The sequence below is a fragment of the Coturnix japonica genome, chromosome 13, assembly GCF_001577835.2.
Source record: "Coturnix japonica isolate 7356 chromosome 13, Coturnix japonica 2.1, whole genome shotgun sequence".
Taxonomy (NCBI): domain Eukaryota; kingdom Metazoa; phylum Chordata; class Aves; order Galliformes; family Phasianidae; genus Coturnix; species Coturnix japonica.
The window spans coordinates 6,657,865-6,681,850 of record NC_029528.1 but is presented as its reverse complement, the minus strand read 5'-3'; the positions used below and the strand labels follow the sequence as shown (position 1 = coordinate 6,681,850).

General features: G+C 35.2%; 2 protein-coding genes across 3 annotated transcripts in view; one reads left to right on the top strand and one right to left on the bottom strand.

Annotated features, from left to right (window-relative positions):
- Positions 1-8,282, bottom strand: part of INSYN2B (inhibitory synaptic factor family member 2B) — a 29,994-nt gene extending 21,712 nt beyond the window's left edge. Inside the window, exon 1 of one of the 2 annotated variants that reach the window (XM_015875953.2) lies at positions 8,048-8,282. The gene's annotated coding sequence lies outside the window, so the exon portion shown is untranslated. The remainder of the gene's footprint in view (positions 1-8,047) is intronic. The other variant, XM_015875952.2, reaches the window with a different exon arrangement.
- DOCK2 (dedicator of cytokinesis 2) overlaps positions 1-23,986 on the top strand; it is a 121,050-nt gene that overhangs the window by 65,048 nt on the left and 32,016 nt on the right. Inside the window, exons 28-33 of the mRNA XM_032447425.1 lie at positions 9,381-9,479; positions 10,193-10,287; positions 17,642-17,720; positions 19,363-19,463; positions 19,560-19,618; positions 21,240-21,388. Coding sequence (XP_032303316.1) covers positions 9,381-9,479; positions 10,193-10,287; positions 17,642-17,720; positions 19,363-19,463; positions 19,560-19,618; positions 21,240-21,388 — 582 coding nt within the window. The remainder of the gene's footprint in view (positions 1-9,380; positions 9,480-10,192; positions 10,288-17,641; positions 17,721-19,362; positions 19,464-19,559; positions 19,619-21,239; positions 21,389-23,986) is intronic.

Genomic DNA, 23,986 nt, shown 5'->3' with positions numbered 1-23,986 from the left:
CACTTGCTTTCAGTATCTCATTGGTATCAAAACAAAAGTATTCACTTGTAATCTTTGAAATTCTCTCCTAAAAAAAAAAAAAAAAAAAAAGAAAAGAAAAGAAAAAAAAAAAAGAAAAAGAAGCTTTTGCAAATATTTTATATGGCTTCTTTCATTACAGCATGGGTGAAGATGTACTGAAAGCCTTGACGAACTGTAAGCAGGCTTGTGAGGGAAATATTTTTAACTGAAAATGTATGAAAGGTGCAGAGCCTACAGATTAGAAATAATTTCCCTACAGTACAAAATTGCATAGTGTAATGAAATACAAGAAAAAGCTGACAGAAAGAAGGAAACGTGAAGCTGCTGAGAGAGATGTTTTAAATGACCTCTATGTGTACAGGGATGTTCATCAGTCACAGCAAGGAGTCTTATTTCTTTGAGTCCTACAGAATAAAGCAAGATGCAGCTTATGAAGCTGAATACATTTGTTATTGTGAGTGATGAAATAATCCGTGTAGTGCAGTTTTGTGTCTCGAGATTTCTCAAGTGTGTATGTTGTCTTGGGTAGTATTCCTTTCTTATTTATTCTTTTTGGTAGAAAATCTAGTTCTGACCGTGAGCAATGCCAGAGATCTCTGTTTGTGTTCCTGTATGTGCTCAAAGGTTCCCTTCTGCAGTGCTTTCGGTACTGCTGAACAAACTTTACCTAAACACTGAAGACTACTGTTTTATTTATTTATTTATTCAAATCCTGCTGGTAGGTTTTGTGAACCCCCTCAAGACGGGATCGAGGTGCATATAGAGAAGAATTTACTACACATCAGCAATACATGATACAACTCTCTAACTGCAAAAAGAGAAGATTTTAGCTGTGGGAGAGATTGCAGGGTTTTGTCATTTTGTCTCTGAGCGATCAAACAGCAAGTTTTGAAGATTACTTCAGATTGGTGAGATAAGGTAGGGAAGATGGTATGGTATTTCCCCTTGGAAAGAAAAAATGGTCTTGGCTGAGCAAGTTGTCAGAATACAAATGGACTGTGGCTTGGCTACACTTTGCTTGAGATGATGTGATGCCTTTCTACATGAAGTGTTGAAGATGCAGTGAAAAATAAAAACAGTGAGGATTTTCATTTATTTGTTACAATAATTTTCAGAAATGTGTTACTTGAAATGCTGTTATTTTACTTGAAAATAAACACTGAGTACCTTCTTTGAATACTTGAGGTAATACAGCCCATCAGGGGTTTTGGAAGAAATGGTTTCATACATACATGCTCTTTTGGAGCATATATTAGTGGTTGTGAATTCAAAAATCATTGCAGGGAGATAATCTGAACAAAGTTTTACAGATACACAAGTAGCAGAGAAGCATTTATTTATTTATTTTGGCAGTGTTTATAGAGGTAACTGTACTTAAAACTGGGAAATTTCTCCTGCAGAAATGCTTGAGTGCTTACAGGGATGTGGAAGTTATCCAATGTGACAGGCTGGTGAGTTGGAAAGTGCCCAAATAGCTGGTTTATATCATAAAATTCCACTGCTTTTTCTTGTATAAATATGGTATTCTACTATTTTCTTGTTCATTGAAAAAAATATTTAGAATTACTTTCTGTTTGTGTAATAGTGTAGATATACGTATTACATCTTAAGTTCTCATTTATGAGCTGCAATTTCTCTAAAACTAAAATTCAAACACTAGCAAAGCAGTATTGCATATTATGTTAAATTTCAGTTAATTAAAGGCTATGAGACTGGTTGTGTGCCACTGAGAAATGACATTAAAGCAGAATGCAGTAAGGCAAAGTATGTAACAAAAAAAAAACACACCACAATACAAACAAATGAAAAAAAAAAACCTCCTCCTATGAAAACTTTATGGAATTGTCATTGCTGTGCTTCAGGATTTTGGAAAAATCATAATGAACTGTATGTCTCTACTATGTATATTGAACTGTACGGATGTGGGATGTGTGCACAAAATCTGAATTTGAGGAAAGACTATTTCTAACCTAAGTCATTTAAAAAGAGAAGGAAGTTGCTGGTATCACTTCTGCACTTAATTGTTTCTATCATTACAGTATTTGTTTGCTTTCAGCGAACCGTATGGAGGAGACAACTGTCACATATATATTAAACATCCTGCATATGTTGGGAGATGGTAAGAGAAAAAAAAAGCATGCAAGTTCTTGCTTAAATATGTTCTCCCATGTCTCTGGGTTTCCTATGGAAGAATGGAAACCTATGCAGAAAGCTTATGCCTTATCTCATCATGGTAACATATCTGCATTTGAGGATTTTTTATCTCTATTCATGCAGGCCAGTGGGTGACATCAGAAATGCAAATGACAGTATGTTTTGCTCTCATTAGCTGCAGTTTTTAAGTACTAGGCTGAGTACACCTTGCTGTAGATCTTTCTAACCTTCTGGTTCTGAAAAATATTTCAGTGTGAGGGAATTGAATTATGGCAGTTTAGAGACTGGATTACCAGAAATTGGCTGACAGTTACTGCTGGAGGTGTGGAAATTATGCTAATGAACTTTGGCAGGTATATACAGAGAAGGGCATTTCCTGTTAGCCTCCCTATTATTTGATGAGAAAAGCTGCAGGTGGAGAAGGACTCTCAAGAAAATCTGTTATCAGTTATGATCATGGCTTCTTTCCAGTATCAGAGGAATCTCTTCTCAAGTTTTATCATTCTTCATGCAGTCAAGACAATCTAGCAAACAGGAATGCCTTCTCTTTCAGTTTTTGTGAAATGAATAAGTGATAACAAGTGTCGATGTGATTGTTAGCTGAGATTCATATAAAACCTGTTTCTTTCACCTCTGAATTATCATAAGCCAGAATTATCCAATCTTGAGAGGGACTGGTAAGAACAGTAGAGAAAGAGGGAAACCTTTCCTTGTTGTCTGTATCTGCTATGAGTTATTTTACCTCAAGATGCACCAATATGATGATGTTGGCATATATGATGATAGATTGCAGTTAAATATACAAGGAATCCATGGTAGAAAACTCTTTGGTGTTACTTGTTTATTTGCCTCTTAGAAGCTCCCTTCCTTTTTGCATTTGCAGATTTTAATACCTACTTCATATCGTCCATAGCGTAGGCTTTCAGGAAAACTCCAAAGATAAATTTTTACACTCATTCTTTGTTCACCAGCTGGTATCTTCCGTTCTCTGTGATTTTATTCTGTCATTTTATAGCCCACTTCTGTCCTTTTTATTTTTATGCCCTGTATATGGTTCAGCGTTGCTTGTGAGGAGTCCAGATTATGCAATACAAGTGCCTTTAAAAGTAAATTGTAGTTATTGCTAAGCTATCTTTTCTAAAGGTAGAGTGAAGTTGTTTTCCAGATTACTTAATATTTGTTAGGAGTAGATTTGAAAACAAAGTGCTATAGTTAATTATTTGCAGCCAGAATGTACTGTAGTCTTGCAATTGCTCGGTATGCTTTCCAGCATATCCACTATTAAGAGCCTCAGGCACTGAACGTAAGCTGTGCTGCAACTCAGTTTGCTAGAGGTATGAATTCCAAGCTATAGCATTATTGCCATGTGCAGCAGTATTTCAAAATACTTATGGCTAAGTATTGTTAATTCTTCAAAGCAGTAGGATGGCAAATCATTCAAATTCAGCCCCACTGCGGTAAGACAAGTGGATGATTTGTTTCTCACACTTAAATAAAATACTATTCTTTTATCTTTCAATTATTGCTGACTCAGGTAATGAGAGTTTTAAATTGTGTCAGTACTAACAATTTCCATGTGTACAAAAATAACTATTTTGCCCTGTGATATTTAGGAATAAAATATGCAGTAAGTTGAAAAAGGCACAAGTTGAACAGGGCCTGGGCATTTGGCTGGAACCCAGAGGGTCTTAATGACTGAAGTATGGAGGGTGACAAGTTGAAAAACATACACTGCGAAGATGAATTTATGGTTTTACTGTCTTCTGTGTACCTGTGCTGTGAACGAAGGGCTGTGATGTGTTCAGCTCTGAATCTTGATAGTTTTTGCAAAACCTCTTAATATTAGTTTTAGGATGCTGACATAAATAAAAGATGACTGTAGTCAGAGGATCTTACTGAGGTACCGGAGAGCTCTAAAGCTGGGGGCAGAGACTCAGTAACCATGGATCTTTCAGCATGCTATGTACAATGAGTTTAGAAACAAGAGGAAGAAAAGGTACAGCTGTGTACCTTAGGAAGGATAAAGTACAGTAAGATCATGACAGTACAATAGCAGGAGAAAGGTATGAGGATTTGTCAGAATGGAGCAGGCCTTGTGCTTAGTCTGTCATCAAGTCTTTTAAGAGAGGAGAGCTGAAATCAGATTTTTTTTAAAAAACCCACAAAAGTGTAGGTGAGCATTTCACCGTCTTCTTGATAATGCATTTCTGAGGGGCAGAACACAAAGGATATCGATCACACTGTTATAATCTACTGATGTGGTCACTGAAGGAGAGATTAAAACCTAAAAACACAGCAAGGTCTCTGAACCTAGCTGAAGAAATTAACATGTAATTTCTCCAGGCAACATAAGCAAATGTCCCAGTGATGTCAAGGGCAAAAAAAACCCACCCCAAACCACCACAACTTCTTTGCTCTATATCAGATAGCTTACATCTGCTTTTATAAGTGGTATGAATGCAAATTTTGCTTTAGCTAACAAAATTATTTTTAGAGAAGTTAATTATTGATAATCATTTCTGTAGTAAATCTGCACTGAGTTGTGGGGCACTTGTTTGTCCCTCAGTGCTGTTTGTTTTATAATTCAGTCTTTTCTGAGGCTCACATTTGGAAAGTGTCCCGGAGTTGTGAAGACTGAAAAATGCATACCCAAAAGCTGCGTGGAAATAAGTGTTCTCAAAAATACCTTATAGTCTGAAATGAGTTTTACACATGGGAAGGCAGTAAACTTCAAAGGAGACTGAAAGATAACACATACTTAGTAAAGTCTACAAATAAACTGAGAATCATGTACCTCATAGGATGTCAAATCCCGAAAAAGTAGTCTATAAGTCAGTCGCTTAAAGTAACTGTCTTAAAATCTCTTTCTGTGCTTTCCAAGACTGTGAGTATTTCACATGATTGTGGCATTGCTTGTTTGAAAAGAGCAGTCTGCATATTAAGTGACAGGTTGTACATAATATGGCCAGCCCTATTTTGGTGTTTCAGGAATGAAGAACACTTTTACTATGTTTTGTATCTCTGGGATGTCCTCCTGGGGACTATCCTAGCATTGCCAGTAATTGGTTTTTCTTCTGCTGCTACACATTTAGAGGACCAGATCCTGCACATCCCTGGCATTGTTTTATTTCTTTCAGTCCTTTTACCTGCAAGAGGCCAATCGAAATTTAGTACAAGAAATAACTCTTTTCTGACTGGGCAAAAAAAACTTAATGTTGCTCATCTTATTCTTTGACAGCTTGTATTTTGTATGTGTTTTAGACTTTGTCTCGCTGCTCTTATATATGTCTGAGAAAGTCTTAAATGAAATAATCTCAGAGCTGCCTTGATTGTCCAGCTTGCTACTTATTTTTAAACCTTACAGAGCAGCTGCTATTACTATTTCATTGTGCTACAAAATTTTCCAGTACTTTTCAATCTGATAACCTACCACTTACATAGTTGCATGTCCTTTTGGCTACCTTATATGAATGAAGAAAAGAACTGAACAGAGAAAATAGCATGTAAGCAAAATGAACACTTAAAGCATCAAGCTCCTGTTAAAAAGCAGCTGTAAATATAATTGCAATGTTTTTGGTCATCAAAAGTGCTTGTGTTTTTAGAAATTATTCATGTTTGCATTTTAGTTACTTTTTAATGATGTACACAGGGTTATGCCTTTATGCTGTGGCGCTGTGTTGGTAAATCTCTCTGTTGATATTACTTGAGTATGTGAAAGTCTTCCTTTATCATTCCAGCAGTCCACCTACACTAAAATTACTCACAGAATAGCCACTGGAATACTTATACATTAGTACTGAATTGGAGCTTCATTCTACCGTGTTTCTGTTGCTGTTTGTTTTCCCAGTGCGTTTACAGGATTTATTTTTGTGGCGCTGTTATTATCTGAAGTTACTACGGCAACCTGTCACCATTTGCTATTATGAAGTATGCTGGGATTTAGTTGCTAGGTGTTGAAGTTTGTTGTCTTATTCATATGACCCTAATATTTTTCTAATGCTTCTTCAGTGCATGTTGCATCCACAGCTAATATTCACATATTCACCTTAACAACCAATTTCTTTTACTTACCTAAATTTTTCCAGTGCTTATTGTAAAGGAAGCCAGCATTATGATTCATTAGAATTTGATGAATTTGATGTAATAATTCTGCTATTTCTTTTTTTTTTTTTTTCTCCAGTGGACAGGAAATTTGATTATTTCCTGAGGCATTTTCTCCTGTAGCTTATTTTCATTTGACTTCCCATTTACTTTGTGTTCCTACTCTGCCTGGAAATGCTTTCTATTTCCTGATCTATTTCTTTACTCGTATTTTTTCTTTAATCACTTTTGAAAGCATATCAACCAATTTATTAACTCAGAATTCATTGCTGCTTCTGTTCCTGGATTCTTTTATATCTAAATGTGCATGAATATATTAAAATTGGAAAACATCCTTCTTATTGTACCTCTTTGAAGAAGTACAATATATTCCAGTGTTATTTGTGATAATTTTTCTCATTATTCTTAGTATTCTCTCATCAACTGCGTGTTTACTTGATACTTTTTTTTTTTTTACACATTTGACCTAGTTTTAAGCAGCCTCTCTGCTTTAATTCATTGGATATATCCTAAACATTGCTGAAATGACTTTCTAGGCTTCTGCTTGAACTTCATCTTGTTTTGTGCAACCACTTTTTTACACTTTTCAATCCTTACACACAATACTCAATTTAATGAAATAAACTTTTAAATCCTCAGCATTATTGTTTTTGTAGGCTGTGCTTGATTCCATGTTTCTTCTGTCTAGTGAGCATGCATTCTTCATTCAGAGTGTCATAGGTAGTTACTGTGCAGAACTGAAAATAGCTTTTTTCAAGTATTTCATGTTCTTTGCATATTTTAGTAGCAGGTACTTAAACAGCATTGGAGAATTTAAGAGCACAGAGATTTGCAGATTTGATCACAGCTCTCTGTGTTCCTAAATGAGGCTGCTTTAATGGTGAAGCTGAGAGAGCACGAATACTTGAATAATAGGAGGCTGCATCTGAGAAGTGAATGTTTATTGCTGGTGTTTCAGTTTTAGAAGGGGTGGGGCAAGCATTTAACCTGTGAAGGAGCGAGCAATTAATTTCTAGTAGCTGAGATTGTGGGCAAGAAAATTATTAGAGATGAAATTGTATTCATGTATTTTCCTGCTATACAGATGTCTGGAAATGATGGAGTAAGTTTTAGGAGCAAATTAGCTGTCATTTTTTATTTGTAAAGTAGCATTAAGTCACTCTAACATGAATTTGATAGGTGTGGTGCAAAGTACCTGTTTAGGATGTGTGATCTTTGTTTCTGGCTTTTTTTAGCGATTAAAACATATGATCTATTAATTATGAAATGACAGTACATGATGATTAACATCAGGCATTCATGCTGTACCATAATCACATGTATAGCTAGACATATTTTAGAAGTTGGTTACAAGAGCATGAATAAATAACCTTTTATGTCTTTAAGCAACATACGAGATCTATTCAAGGCTTGTGAAGAAATCCTACTTCTTTTAAGAAATGATTATTTAATATTATTTAATATGAGTATAGAAAGTCATTTTTTGGCATAAGTTTTGTGAAAATAAAGCTAGTTTTAAATGTACAGTATTCTCTAACTTCTGTCAGGTTTTGTTTTTTTTTTTTTTCCTCAAAATCAATACATCAGAAGGAAAAAAATATAACAGTTTCATTACTGCATCTTTTGCAATTCATTATTACTTCCTCTTATAAATTTAACATCACAGAAGACATTTTCCTGATTCACAGCCGTTAAAGTGAACTTCTACAGCAGGAAAATCAGCATTTCTTTTTAAAATAGCATCAGTACCCGAGAACACACGATACCTTACCTGAAATCTTTGAGTTTACCCACAGGGAATGTCCTCTTAGTCTTACAAAGTAGGTAATAGGTAAGCCTCTCAGCTGCTCTGATGTTACTCCAAAATAAGGTAGAATAGGTCTTCTGTATTGTAATTGTCACTGTTTATATGCAAGAAGTGTACTAGATCTGCTCACGCAGGAATAAATAAATAAAAAAAGGCAGTACAAACTGAACAGCAGCTAACATATGAAAGTAAAAGACCTCTAGTGGCCACAACCTGAAGTTAAATGAGACTTCCCTTCTTTAGTGGTAGACAAAATGGTCGGGGACAACAGTCTGCATGTTGGATACTTTGGAAATGTATGTATCTGATGACTTTCTGACATAGCAGAAGTGAAAAGCAAAGCAGAGTTAAACAGAGAATCTGATCCAAAGGAGAAATAAGCTTCTGGTCTGAGGGGCTGTGGGGAGTCACTTCTGTCACTTCTAAGCCAGCATGAAAAGAATCAAAGTCAAATGAATCTATAAAACTATTTCACATGCTCACCTCTTTCAGATTCTTTTGTTTTAATAGAATCAAAGCGTTTGAAGCAGTTCACTCCTAAAATAATAATTAAGAAAATTAAAAGGTATCAGTTAGGAGGATTCTTCACTGTCTTAAAGGAGAACTAACAATAGTTAAGCAAGCTATTAGTGGGAGATAAGAAATATCTTTGTCAGTCTCAGTCAGTGGCAGTGAAAACCAAGGCTTACAAATCATTTTATATATTGCATCATTTCAGCTTTAGAAATAGAGGGAAATAAAATGTTTACTTTTGAGGAAGTTTGAGAGAAGTTATGAGAGAGAAAAGTATCTTACCAAAGATTTAGAGTTCTGTAATAGTTGCTTTGGTGCCTGTAAAATTCATCCTTTCTTGCAGTATTTCTTCCTGTACAATATCATAGCCTTTGTTTCAACATTAGAAAATTTTGATCACAATATTTTTTTATTCCTATGAGTTCATAGTGTTAAAATCCTAGAAAATATCACCTGCATTTCAGGAGTCTTTGGGTAATATTTACTTGCACTTTATAAATAAAGTACAGCTCACAATGTGTGCTTCTGTGTTCTTTTTGCAAATGATGCTTTTTTTTTTTCTTTCCTTCAGAGATGGCCTATTGCCAGGGTAGTTTTTGAACTCTCTGATCTCATAGTATGTTTCTTTCATCTGAGCTTAAAAACATTTGCATTTGAGTTTACCTTAACATCCATGAAAAGATTTATTAGGCATTTGGAACAGTTCAGATTTAGACTACAACCCAATATCTAAAGTAAGCTAGATCCATTACCTTTCTATTGATCTCTTTCTGTTTTCTTTCAGAGTCATTTTGTTGCATGTATGACAGCCATCTTAAACCAGATGAATGATCAGCATTACTCAGTTTACATTGAAACTTTTCAGACAAGTTCAGAACTAGTGGTGAGTATAAAATAAATGTGGATATGATACCCAGTCTACAGTTTCTACATGGAATTTATATTTTTACTTGTCAAGGTTTGTCTGCTTTCCTTTCTTTAGTATAATCAGTGCTGTGCTATAACTGAAATGCTGACAGTTCAAATCATGAGTAGCTTTTGCAGTTGTTAATGTGCTTGAGTTTACTTGAAAACACACAGTATTTTCAAAATAATTGCAGTTTCCAGCCAATTTGGGTACGTGGTCCTAGATAGTGTAATGATAGAAGGTAATAGAAATTTTAGTGAAAACTGTCAAGTGCAGTTATTCTTCATCTGCTTGAGAAGTTCTTCAGAGCAAGTATAAACAAAAGCAACAAAACACCATGGTTATTGGTTTTTTGTTCTGTTTATAGAGGCACTGGTTTGTTGACTTGTCATTTTTTTCAGGAGCATAAGTATATGTCTGAAGATAAAGATTTGTTCTCAACACTGTGGAGAGCTATTGTTCACTTCTTTCTTTTTAAGTAATTTGAAAAAGTACAATCCTTTCAGTGAGCTACTTACTAGATTTTGGTAATAAAATATGACATTTCAGTTTGCTATTCTTGTACAGTTTTAGCTGGTTGCTTTGAAATTCAAGGTTAAAGCTGTGTGTGTGCACTATAAATGAAATACCATAAGCACTTAAACTTTCTGTTAACAGTCTTTTTTTTTTTTTGTATTTTGTTGTTCCAGGACTTCCTGATGGAAACATTCATCATGTTCAAGGATCTCATTGGAAAGAATGTTTACCCTTCAGATTGGATGGCTATGAGCATGGTGCAGAACAGGTAAAAAGGAGCTGGAGGATTGGTGCTCGTGTTCCCTTGTGAAAAGGGAACTTGTTTCATACCTTACTAAAAAGTGAACTTTTGCCCTTCAGCTAAAACGACAATATAATTACAATTTGGTCAATGACAAAAATGTTGACGTTTAAAATAGTATACTGACAATTCACTAAATAGCTATCTGCCTGTGCTGTAAGTCCAGTTATAAAAGAAAGGGAAAAAAAGTAACCCTAAAGTGGAACTATATAGTTAGTATATCTGTTGATAGTCAAAAGAAACGAAACTGTAAAAGTCTTGTTAAATCTTAACAGCACAGTTTCTACATAGATTTAGAAAGTCCTGAATGAGTTCACTGTGATGCAAGTTAGCAAATGCCATTTTCCTACTGAGCTGAAAAATGATAAAGGCCAGGTCTTTGAGTACATCTCTATATTTGTAGAAGTCTGAGTACAAGGTTCTTCCTATAGAAAAGAAAACAACCATTCATTTTATAGAAAACGTAGAGTCTATAGTAACAACTAACTCTCAAAGTTCCAACTAAGTCATGCCTTCATAGATTATGTTAATTTCAAATATTCCACAGTTCAATTTACTCTCAAAGTAAGTCATGGTATTAAATCTTGTTACATGATGGCTAGATTTGTGATCTTACCATTCTATGACCAGGTTAAACTCTTGCAAGAAAGTTCATAGAGTGGGAGTAGAAATTTAATTGACTAAACTTAGTCAGATGTTACCCATGCCAGGATGGAAAAGCCCTACTCAAATTTTTTAAATCGCTATTAAAGTTGATGTGTTACATGCTCTCAAAGCATCTTCTTATTTCCAACGTGCAGGAGTCAGAGCTGAATTGAGAGCGTTCCATTAGCAGCCGAGAATCAGAAACAGAGTACTTTTGTTTTTATTTATTTTTCCTCCTTTCTCCCCTTAACAGCAAGGTGGGAAGGATGCTCATTTTCGTGTCATGCTAGATGCAGCAGAACACTTTGGGAAATAGTAAAACCCTTACTGAGGTCATGAGGATATAATATATCTGAGTTATTTTTGTGATCCTTCATAGGAGATTTAATTAACTTATGATGAGAGTTGCTTACTACACACTTCTTACTAGTTGCTACTGCTTGTATGTGTGTGCACTTTATTCCATTTGTGGTATGTAGATGTTGGGATATTAGTTTATTAAAAGCAGTAATTTCCAGGTGTATGGCATTTGTAGGGAAATGATTTTCAGGTTTAGCTAATACCATGTAGCCTCTTTGTCTTTTTTATTCATATCTTTAATTTAGAGACACATTATTCCTCACAGGAGATTAGCATACCTCATTGTCATGATGTGTCATACTGCACAGGGACTGAGATTTACTGAATTAAAGAAAGGGGTAAAGTGGTTCGTAACTGAAGGGTTGGAAGGGACCACAAAGATTATAAAGTTCCAACCCCCCTGCCATAGACAGGATTGCCAACCACTAGATAGGCTGCTCAGGACCCAATCCAGGCTGGCCCTGAGCACTTCCAGGGATGGGGCATCCACAACCTCTCTGTGCAGCTTGTGCCAGGACCTCATTACCCTCTGCGTGAAAAATTTCTCCCTGACATGTCTGTTTTCCCAGTTTTAGTTTAAAACCATTCTACCTTGTGCTGTCACTATTTACACATGTAAAAAATTGATTTATCTCCTGTGCATAAGATCCTTTTAACAATTGGAAGGCCACTATCAGGACTCCCCAAAGTCTTCTCAAGGGCAAACAAGCCAAGCAGCCTCAGCCTGTCTTCATGGGTTAAGTGCTCCAGCCCTCTCATCATCTTCTTGGCCCTCCTCTGGACCTGCTCCATCAGCTCAACATCTTTCTTATGCTGGGGGCCCCAGACCTGAACTCAGTTCTCTCAATGGGGTTTCATGAGGACAGTGTGGAGAGGAACAATTACCTCCCTTTCTCTGATGGCCACCAGCTTTTGATGCAGTCCAGTATACTGTTGGCTTTTCAGGCCTCAAGTGCGTATTGCTGGCTCATGTTAAGTTTGTCACCTACCAGAACTGCCAAGTCCTTGTTTGCAGGGCTGCTCTTGATGGGTTATCCTCCCAGTCAATATACACGTCCAGGACTGCCCTGACACAAGTGCAACACCTTGCACTTGGCCTTGTTGAATCTCATTAGATTCACATGGGCCCATCTTTTGAGCTTGTTCCGGGCAATAACTCACCTCTTCCTACTAACTAATACCACAGTATGTTTGCTTTTAATCTCTGTGTACACTGCCTATTGTTAACCGTGTTATGGATTTACCTGCTTATCTTCAGAACAGTTTGGCATAAGTGTATACCTAATATTCAATTTCAAGAATGTATTTTGTATCTTAGGTGAGAGTTAGGCAATCTTTAAAACATGCTGTGAGTGGGTGCTGGATGAGAAGCTGCAGATAAACAGGCTGCTAGCAAAATAAAGACATGGAATGGAATTAATATTTTTTGCCATTTTATAGCATGAAAGCAGTTGCTGTTTCAATGTCTTTCTCTAGGTGTTGCTTTCGTATTACTGTCAAATTACCTCTGGTATATGGTAGCATGTAATTTTTTTGTACACTTGGCATAGCTATTCAAGGTCAATTTTCAAATAATAAGCACTCTACTAATAAAGAAAATTAATTGTACAAAACAATTTATAATTGACATAGGAAAACATGAATAACAGTTACATTAAAGCAGTTGTTTTCTAACCATGCCGTTTTCATAGTCTTGTCACACGTTAAAAAACAGTTTAGGAAAATGAAAATTGCTGTGTTATTAGAATTTAGTCTGAATGGAAAAAAAGTGCTTCAGTCTGTAGTGATACTGAACTGAGACAAAGAGAAATATGATTAAATTATACTGCTTTCCTTCACCACTAGTTGTATTTTTCTAGTTACCATGGAAGTGAATTGCTTCCTAACTGTTGCCATAATTACGTTCTTAAGAAGAAGGTTTCACATGGCTACAAAATTTGTAAATGGCGTTTCCATTTACATTGCCCAATTCTACATCAGTAACAGTTTGCCTCTTTACTAGCAGATATTTCTGCTGTTAATTTGTGAAGATTCTGTGTTTTTTATCTCTTCACTTGTTTTCTTAGGCTTTTTCCTGCTGCTGTTTTGGTCACAGAAACAGTAAATGTGTGTTTTTAATCTCTCCTATCATGCTGATTGCTTACCTGATTTCTCTTCTATATATTTTACATCTTCCAACTGCAGTTTATAATTTCTGGCCATTGTTTCAGTCATTGCCAATGATCAGCATTTGACATTGGATCTGATCCACTTTGCAAGTCTATTCTTGATTTCATATGCCAATTCATATGCTCGGCACACATGAAGGAAGAGGAAAGATGACAGAGGCCTACGAATGAATCAGTTGACTTTAGTAGCTGCTTCTCCTTTTATGCTTGCTTTGTGTTTAAAAAATAATCAAGTATCTTCTGCAGAGTGTTTCTGTGGGGATGCTTCTGTCAAGGAGTCATAAACTAAGTTGAATCATTATTTTGGTTCTGTTGTCTCCAACCCAAGCTTTCACGCAAATGGTATTCTAGCAAGACTATGACTGTAAGAACTCAGAACAGATTGATGCATCTCCTAGGCTTTGAAATAATTCCTCTCATGTTTTTCATCTGCTTCACTAGAGGGTTCACTAATGAAAGTGCTGATTGTCCAACCTTTGTAGATTATAGAAACAAACCTGCCTAGATGAAGTTAGCACAGCTCCTCCTGACTTTAATTTATGGGCCAAATTCTCTGAAGGAAAAGCACTTAGGATTTTGGGGAGGAAGTACTGAATTTTAAGTCTCTTCAAGTCTTCATTGTTTTTCAAATATGGTGCTAAAAATCCAGCTTTTTAATATTTTCTTGGAGCTGATGTTTTCAGTCTTGTTTTTCCTTTTTTTTTTTTTTACTGTCTGAGTTGTCTGTAACTGATTAATTCTTTGCAGATATTACTGTCTATGCAGTGGAATCACAGCTTTAGAAGTCTCAGCAAACAGTTTGAGTTCGTGCTCATAGATAGAACTAAGTGAAAGAATTGAACTTCACCTCAGAGTTGAAACATAAATCCCCAAATTTTACATAGTGTTACAAAATTGAAAAGACATTGAAGAGGATCTCCTTGCTGTTGGAGCACTGATTTAGAAGAATTGTGTGTGAGTCAGAAGGAATGGGCACTCATACTTATGGTTTACAACACTCCACTTGATTTAAACATCTTATAAAAAAATTTTGTGGTTCCTGATGTATTTTTTCTTTAGGTTGGGTACTCAAAACATTGTATGTGTAGTGCTAAGTGAAGAACTTGGTTTAAAATGTGAAGAAGAGCTACTGGATGCTCAGCTTTTTTTTGCAAATTGAAGCCTTTTTATCTATTCATGGTTTAAATACAAAGGGGCATTAGACTACTGTTTGCAGTTGTCTTGGCTGCAATGTTCTATGTCTGAAACGAGGTGCAGAGAAAGAACAGCTTTTGCAAAGCCACAGAAAAACAGGCAATGCCCATTTAAGAGGATAAATTGCAGTTGGCAGCCATTATTTAAAAATAATTTTTTAATGCAGAGTTTCCTGTGGCTTCACCTCCATGCACAAAGTCTGCTAAAATCCACCTTATTATATTTTAGGGTAATTATATCTTTGTTTTCTGCTGCATTGAGCAGATGCACTAGTTCTAACTTGTTTGCTAAAAATAACTTGGAGATCTATATTTTAGGTTTATCACATATTTGCACTTCAAAAGCAAGGACAGTGTGCAGGCCTATTGTTATGTAACTTAAACAGGGTGTCGCCATCTTCTAAAGAACAACCTTGGAATCTTAATCTGATTAACGTAATGATGCTAATGTATACACCTTCTCTCCAGCTCAGCCTTTCTGTTTTAATTTAGCTGACAAAAACAGTTTGAAATCAAATCTTTATCTTAGCCTGACATAAGTTTTCAACTTTTTTTTTCTTTTTGCATTGGATTTGTGTCTTTGTACCGCTGTAGCCTTAAAATACACAAGTACTTTTCAGTTATGTAGGATTGTGTTATTTGGTTTTTAATATAGACAATTGTTATTAATAGCGCAGGTGAAAAATTGGAAGCAATTTCTTTGTTAGTACAATAAAGGAACGCAAAAGCAGTACCATGTTAAGAAGGGTAAAGGAAATAGCAGGAGGCGAACCATGATAATCCTTTTGCTGTTCTAAGGCTAAACTTTGCCTTTCTGTACTCAAATTAAGCCCAGAGACTTTGGCCTTCAATATTATCTATAAATCTTCAGGCCTAGGAGTCTGGTAAATTAGAAGAATCAATGACTATAAACTAAGAAAATATTATGGAAACTATTGTAGGGAGAGGAATAAACTCAGAAAATACCATAGAAATTATTGTGGGGAAAGAATTATTTCAACTGGTACAAAAGTAGAATTCTGTATTACTCAGGTATTCCTAGAGGAGTTCTTGTAATCGAACATCTAAAAATAAATATTTATTATCCTGTATAATTTTTAAAGTTAAGAGAAAATATGACAAGAGAAATTCAATTGGAAAAAAGAAGGGTTGTCCAATAGCATTATCTGTATGAGAAACCAAGATCCTGTCCTTAGATCAGCCTAGATCAGTCTTGACTTGCAAAACAGAACTGAGCGTATCTCCCAAAGGTCCATGAAAAGGAAAACTCCAATGATCAGCTATGGTAGGGGGAAAATATATTATGCTGTGACAAGCTATTTCAGTAAGTTTTTTAGAAAACTTCTTATGAAAAGGGGCAGTACATACTGCACTTTTCAGAACCACTATGGAGTCCTGTGTTTTTACAGTTTCTTTTCTATCTATGTCTTCTCCATTAAGTTGGTTACTAGGAATAATCATGTAATGAAAATGATTTCTGCACTCAAGAAACTTCAAGTTTCTCCTCTTAGAGCAATATTTATCTCTTTCGGATTGTTTTGTCATCAGTAATTAATATTATGCTTCATATTATTTTCATCAAAATCTCAGTGTATTTATAAGCACCTGTTACGCTTCACATGTGTGGCTGGTTAATATGCCCTTCTTCTGAAGGAGAAAACTGAAGCATATAGACATCAAGTCTCTGAAGTAGGACAGCATGGCACTGACAGGTGCCAGGAATAGAATTCAAGCCCACTGCCTGAGTGACTTACCGTCTTGACAGAAATAGTCACATCCTCTAGGCAAAATACAAATGCATGGAAATACTTGGAACTTGACAGTCAGGAAGTATTGCATGCTTCTTGAAAATGTGTCATTCCGCTATGTCAGATAAAAATATCTGTGGGAATGAAAGGGATACTCACAGAAGATACAAAAGTAATGCCTACTACTGTATTATGATGGCCCACAATGTCAGAAACAGATGTTGGTACAGAAGTGCAAAGTCAACAGAGGTTGAACCTCCCCAACAGTCTGTTACATTTCGTTCTCCTGTGACAGATGTCAGTAAGGGGCAGTCAGACAAAATGACTTCTGACATGGAAGTGTGTATGTAGCAAAGTGGTGGGATTGAGTTCCTCCATGCAGAAAAAATTGCGTGCACTGACATTCATTGACACCTGCTGAACATTTATGGAGACCAAACGGTAAATGTGAGCACAGTGAGGGGTGGGTGGTGCATTTCAGTAGTGATGACGGCAATAGGAAAGACAAGCCACATTCTGGATGGCTACGCACAGCTCTTACACCAGGAAGTGAAGAGTGTTTCAATGAGCTCATCCGTGTGAATAGATGGGCTATCTATTGGGTTATCTAGATGGGCATCATGTTTACACTCTTCCACTTGGAATAAATAACTGTATTAATTCAGCTTTCAGTTCATTTTAATAATCTCCTTGAGGTGTCAGAGGTGTCATTTTCATCCTCAGCCACCTGTGGGAAAACTAAAAAGCTTTCTTTTAATTGGAAAAATTAAGTGGCAGCTTCTAACTGGTGTGTTCAGGAGTTTTCAACTATCAAGCCTGTAAGGAGGAGGCAGAAACATACTTGTAAATGAACCACTTTGTCAAACAGAAGGTAAAACTGTGTTTAAAAGCACAATGTATTTTCAAGAATATAGTGCAAAAACAAGCAAACCTACATTGTGTGAATTTTCAGTGAAGATCAGGACACTGAGAGTTATGCTTTAAACTGGTGATGCATACATAACATGACATTATACAAAGTAATTTGTTCATATATGTGTGAACTTGGATACGCAGTGTTTAAATGTGTTTTCAGTACCACACAAGGTTGGAATAGAATCCCAAAGAATACATGCATTAATCTATTTTGCTTTTTTTTTTTCTTTGTTTCTTGCTTTTTTTTTTNTTTGTTTCTTGCTTTTTTTTTTTTTTTTTTTTTTTCCCCCAGAGTTTTCTTGAGAGCCATCAACAAATTTGCAGAGACAATGAACCAAAAATTCCTGGAGAATATGAATTTTGAAGTACAAGTAAGTATTAAGCTTCTGAGTTGAATAACGTAGCTCGTGCATTCTGGTCTGCCATTCCGAACTGTAAAAGCCCATTCTGATACTTTATCATTGTAAAGTATCATTGATTTGTGTTCTGCAGCATTAGGCTATTTTTGGTTTTTCGTATTTACATTTTTGTGAAAAAATATCTACATATGGATTACTTGTATTGCAACTACTCAGTCTGTGATGACTGAGTGGGCCGCCTTCATTTTCAGTGGACCAACTTTTTCCAAAATATTTCTAACAAAAAATATGCCTCACTATTTAAAAGCTTTGCTGTCGTCTTTCTGAAATGCGTCATATTATCTTGGAAAAAAAAAGAAAAAAGAAAGAAAAAAAGAAAAAAAGAAACAAAGAAAAAGGCTAATCTTTTCATTTTTCCCTGTCTTTCTTTAGTATACTAAGCATCATTATCAACTTGGCATTAGTGAAGTGTGTTTTAGCATCACTAATGAAATTGCCTGCTTATTCTTTTTTATCTTTAAATACTCAGTTGGAAACCCCAAAATCAAAAGCTTCAATGCCCTAGAACTATACAGAAATAAATGCACATTATATTGTTGAAAAATATACATAATATGGTTATAGACATTGCAGAAAACCCTGAAAGATGTTTGATACTAGTGTAAATAGAGGATAAAGGGAACTAATGCTTCATTTTAGTAATTGTTAAGAAAGTTCTATATCTCTATTTACTGTGCTTGCTATATTTATATTAATCTCATATTAATTTATTAATTAAATATTGGTTATATTATAATATTCTTCCTCTTTGATCTGTCTTCCATTTGAGGATGATGAGACACTGTAACAGGTTGCCCAGAGGTGCCTCTACTGTTGCTTTTCTACTATCTCACTGATGCCATTTACACATATTTTTACTTCTAAATATGTTTTCAAAGGAGTATCTCTTAACTACTGCTAACTGTTAAGAAGCTCCATAAGGTAGCATTTACTTCCTTGAATTTGTTTCCTACTGTGTTTTCTTTTTTCCCTCCCATCTCTAGAATGAGAGAAGTATTTCATTTTGATCACCGAGAGGACAAGCAATCTGCTTTCAGAAAGGCAGGGCTGTGAGCTGGAAATAAAAGGCTTATTCTCTCAGTTCTAGTGCATGACTCAGTAATAATAGTAGTTATTCAGGGCAGTATTTTGTCCTTGTTTAACGTAGACAGCTCTTAACAAAATACACTGGAATTTCATTCAAATTGTTGTTAAATTAGAACTTAGAAGGCAGTAAATACATTTTGAAGTAGATATCAAAATGCAATTACATTGGGTGCCTTTAGCTCCAAGTTGTTAAGATTAACTGGCTTGTAATGTATTCCACTTGTCCTGCTATGGTTCGTGATTTAATGTTGTAAGCTAATGAATTTCATATAAATCTATCTTAGTAATATTAATTCAACTGCTGTATTATTAAGAACAAATGTATAGTAGTGGTTATTAAAATTCATCTCCTAATTTTATAATACTAATGATGTACAACATAGCATAATATAAAAATCTCAAATTGCTTGCATCATTTGGTTTCATAAATAATTCAGTATTATGCATGGTTTAGTACTACTGCAGCTTTGCTCAAAACTATTATAATTTCCTTATTTTCAATTTACAGCTGTGGAACAACTATTTTCATTTGGCTGTGGCTTTTATTACCCAAGATTCACTACAACTAGAAAATTTTTCCCATGCAAAGTACAACAAGATCCAGAACAAGTAAGCCAAAACATATGCTTATGCCTTTAGTTTTTTAATGAAATGAGGGAAAACATAGTGATTAAAAAGTACCTTAACTTTATCTTTTTAAACTAGATATGGAGATATGAGACGTTTAATTGGCTTTGCTATCCGTGACATGTGGTACAAACTCGGTAAGTAGGCAAATAAACTTAATTACAACTGAATGTGTCACACATTGCAGGTTTCGCTGGCAAATATATGATATGAAATGCTTTTCTAAATATGTCTGGAATTTGACCTTAAAGTGTATTTTCACTCCTGTGACTAAGCTTGGTACTGACGTGAGTTACTATCTGAGTTCTCTCTACTTCTGAGAACTCACAAACTTCTCTAAAATTTCAAAGATGGCTGAACTTTATTATGCTGAAACTGAGAACCAGATAAATTTTCCAAGACTTGGTTGCTTCTGACTTGTGTTAAGGGTGCTTACCTTAAAGGTAGAGAACAATCACGACAAACTCTTTTGGTTACTGAACATGCAGTAGATACTTTGAAACTGAAATGTCAAGCAATTGCAGCTGTTTAAATTCCACCCAAAGGGTCATCTTCAGGAACACAAGGCAAGATTTAATGTCATTGGCTGGATGTGAAGGTAAAGGCAAAATATCTATCCCAGAGTGCAACCCTGCAGTTCTTTGTGTTCTGCTTATTTATTGAATAAGTAAAATAAAATAAGTAAGTTACTTTGTTTACTGAACTAAAGCATCTGCTAGGCAGATACAAGTGAAACAGGTTTTTACCTGACAATCATTTTGTGTGTGAGTTGATTGAGGAAGTTTCTCTTTACATTTCTAGGCAGAAATTTTAAAAGTTTTCATTTTAATTATATCAATGGAGTAATGCGTATTTAAATCATTTAGCTCAAAGTATTATTTTTTACTTGTATAAGAGCCTTGCATAAGAAAAAGTGATGTTGCATAAAACTATTGAAGTTGTTCAGTTATGCTTTAAGTTACAACATCATGGCAGCTGTATGAGGGGCAAAACAAAATCAGATTACTTTTATTTATGAAACAAGTTTAGTCATATTTGTTTATGGTAATATTTTAATCTCCTTAAAAGCTACAAGCAGTATTGACATTCTGAGGCAGATCATTGGACTTGGCTAGTAGTCTGACCCACTTATCAAACTTTTTTCTTTTCTCTCAGAAACAAGCAGTATTTGAAGAATATCTCAAACCTAGTTGAAGTTTTTTGCAGAATTGAAGGTTCTTTAGCTGGTGCACAACTGTTGTGCTACAAGATAATATTGTGTGGTTTTAATAGTGGAGTTGTACAGACTGTTTCTATTACTGGTTGCAAAGTTTGATGCATTGGTTGGTTTCATTTATTGGTTACACTGTTTGATGTTATTCATAGTTGAAAGTAAGTAATTTGTTTCTCCTTTAAAATCTAGAAAGCATCACATGTGGCACTGTTCTACTGAGAGAATTAGCATTTTGATTGCTGTCTTCTCAGAGTATTTAGGAAGAGATGTCTAGAGCTGAAAAACTGAAATATTGACTGAAAACATTAAATCAGCTGATATGCATTTGTATTTTAGGCATCGAATGCTGGCCTCTTGATAAGAGAGCATATTTATTAACGTTCTTTTAGCTTTTGAGAAGGAGTAGGGATAAATGACTAAATTCTAAGACTGTTGCCAGCATAGGTAGTTAAAACTCTGCTTTAAAATACTGCCTGCCCTAAATGTTTCTCTAACAATTTTTTTCTTCTCTCTTCCAAAGTATCTAATTTGCCATTCTGTTTTAGGCCAGAATAAAATCTGCTTTATACCAGGGATGGTTGGACCCATCTTGGAAATGACTCTTATTCCAGAGGTTGAACTACGAAAAGCTACAATTCCAATATTTTTTGACATGATACTGTGTGAATACCAAAGGACAGGAGAATTCAAAAAGGTAATTAAAAATACTGATGGAAAATTCTTTTAAATGCCACGTAGCCAGTTTATTTTTGGTAAACATTTGTTGTGTGGATTTTTGTGCTTACAGAAAGTAAAATCCAAAAGAATAAGAACAAAATAAAGAGCCCCTGTGCAGGAGAGTGTAGGCTTTCCAAACTGTTTTAGTTGGATCTGAGAAAATCATCCTTTACAATGACAGCTCTAAGACACTGGAACTGGGGACCAGAGAGGATAGACAGTCCTTATGAGTATTTTTAGAAACTTACTGAACCAAGTCCTGAACAAAAGATGTGACACTGAAGTCAGCCCTGTTACGTAGGGGTGGAATTAGATGACTTCTAGGGGTCCCTTCTAATACTAATGTTTCACGAAATCTCTTATGTGACATAGATCTTAATATATTAAAAGTTTTAACATTTAATACATACTATCCAACAGAAATTTCAGTTAATAGTTTGAAATTAATTGCTCATTATTAGATTTTTGAGAAAACTTTTCTAAATATTTGCTTTGTAAAAAAATAATCTTTATGAAGTGCTGGTGTTCAGAAAGGTTTTCCGTAGGAATTTTGCAAACAAAATGGATTTTAAAATCAGATGTATTTCATACTCTTGACAGAAAAGAAATAGGATAGGACACTTGGGAGTGTGATTTAAAGTAGATCTCCTGCCACTGCTTGCTGTGTGTAGTCAAACAGTTGGCATCTGTCAGTTTCTCTCCTACCTGACTTTTCTCTGCAGGCTCTTTTGGGCACATTTTTGCCTTATTCTGTGTTTGCACACTGCCTTTTACAGTAGATTTTAACTTGGAGCTTGGTCTCTGTAATTGCACAAGTAGTAATTCCAAACCATCTGTGTAACAGTAAGTGACAAAAAAAAAAGTCATAATTTAGACATTCATAGAAAAGTAAATACAAATCTGTCACTCAAACTCATCTATGTTTAATATTTTAAATCATACAGGGCGTTTCTGTGTCAAGTAAGTGCAGAACAAACTAGCAGATGGAAGTTTGATTTTGATCTGCATTCCAGAATATAAAGCTTTTGGTTCAAGGCCAAGATTAAAAACCACTTGCTTCTAAGCATCTGTTCCTTACATATTCTAGTAGTTCCACATTTGCTTTCTTAAAAATATTTTTTTGTTCTTGGTTTATACTGCATCTCCTGGGAGGGATGCAGAGATCTGTACAAACCAGAAGTGCTGGAAACTCATCAGTCAAACTGGCTGATTAAACAAGAACAGCAGCTTAAGTGCCTCAATGATGCTAGATACTTAGCTGACCCTTAAATCACTCATTATGCTAATATAGATTAGTTTCAGGTTATAAATTTTCAGTGCTCAGGATCAGGGACATTCATTTCACTGCAGTGTAAGAATAATAGTTATTTTTTATCAGATGGCACTTAAACATTTTCATAATCTAACAGTTGAGTGTCATTAGATTCTTGTATTCTGTTTTGGACTGTTTCCAGTCAAGAACTCAGATATTTATTCTCTCCACTCGTCTGGATGAGGTAATTAAGATAAATTTCTTAAACTGCTTCTCCATGTCTTGCAGTTCTGGTAAGCGTTGTTTAAAAAATACATATTTAGTCATATTACTTAAAATTGTTACCACATTATTTAGAAAAGCCAAAGAATTAATATGAATGGAATATTGATGAAAATATAAACTCTGCCTTTTGCTAGCTGACATTTCTGAAATTCAAATCAGCATTTGGTGTTATGAAGAATATTTTTATAAAGCTTTAGTATAAATTTTTCAAAATTATTACATTTCAGTTCCGCATTGCCTACTCGGGTGCATGGGCTGATGCTGATGTTCAGCTGAAAACATGACTGTGATGAATTGTGATCATTGCTGATGAGAGAAAGGGAAAAAAAGCACAGAGGCAGCTTTATTAGTCTGCCCTGGCAGTGGAACCAGAGCTTGTGTGGTGCCTGCTAAATCATTTAATAAGCATTCCTCAAATTATTGATTTCATTAGCTTGATGTGGTACTGTGCTGAGATGTGTGACAGCACTCCCTTTTTGTGTGTGCAGATGTGTTAGCCTGTCTCAAGAGCCTGTGTTCTGCATTACATATACAGTATGTGGGCTTTTATTCATCTCACTTTTTTCAAAATGTATACACCAAATGAGCAAAAAATATGAAGTTATTCAAGTTTATTAATCAGGATTTTTATTTTATTTTTGCTATTTCTAGGAAATCAGCTACTCCCAAAGAAAACAAAATTCCACCTCTGGTTATCTCAAAAATAATATTCTACTACACATACATTTAATAGAGAGCAGTAAATATGTAGGTGTATGGCATACTGAGGCATTTTCTTTTTGATTCTTTTTACTTTGCACATAGAGCTTCCATTCATTCAGGAGAAGTGTTATATCAGCTTGTAATTTTAGGCATCAGGGCTATGTCTAGCATTAGGTCAGCAGATCTGATCTCTGGGAAAGGCTATTTATCTAACCTACATTAGGTGTCCAGGGATAGATTTGGGCCTTCAGATGTCCTTCTCCTTCGTCTACAAAGAGCAGCTAGTTGTGTAACTGTTGGGCACATGAAGTTAAAAGAACCTTATCCTCCAAGTAT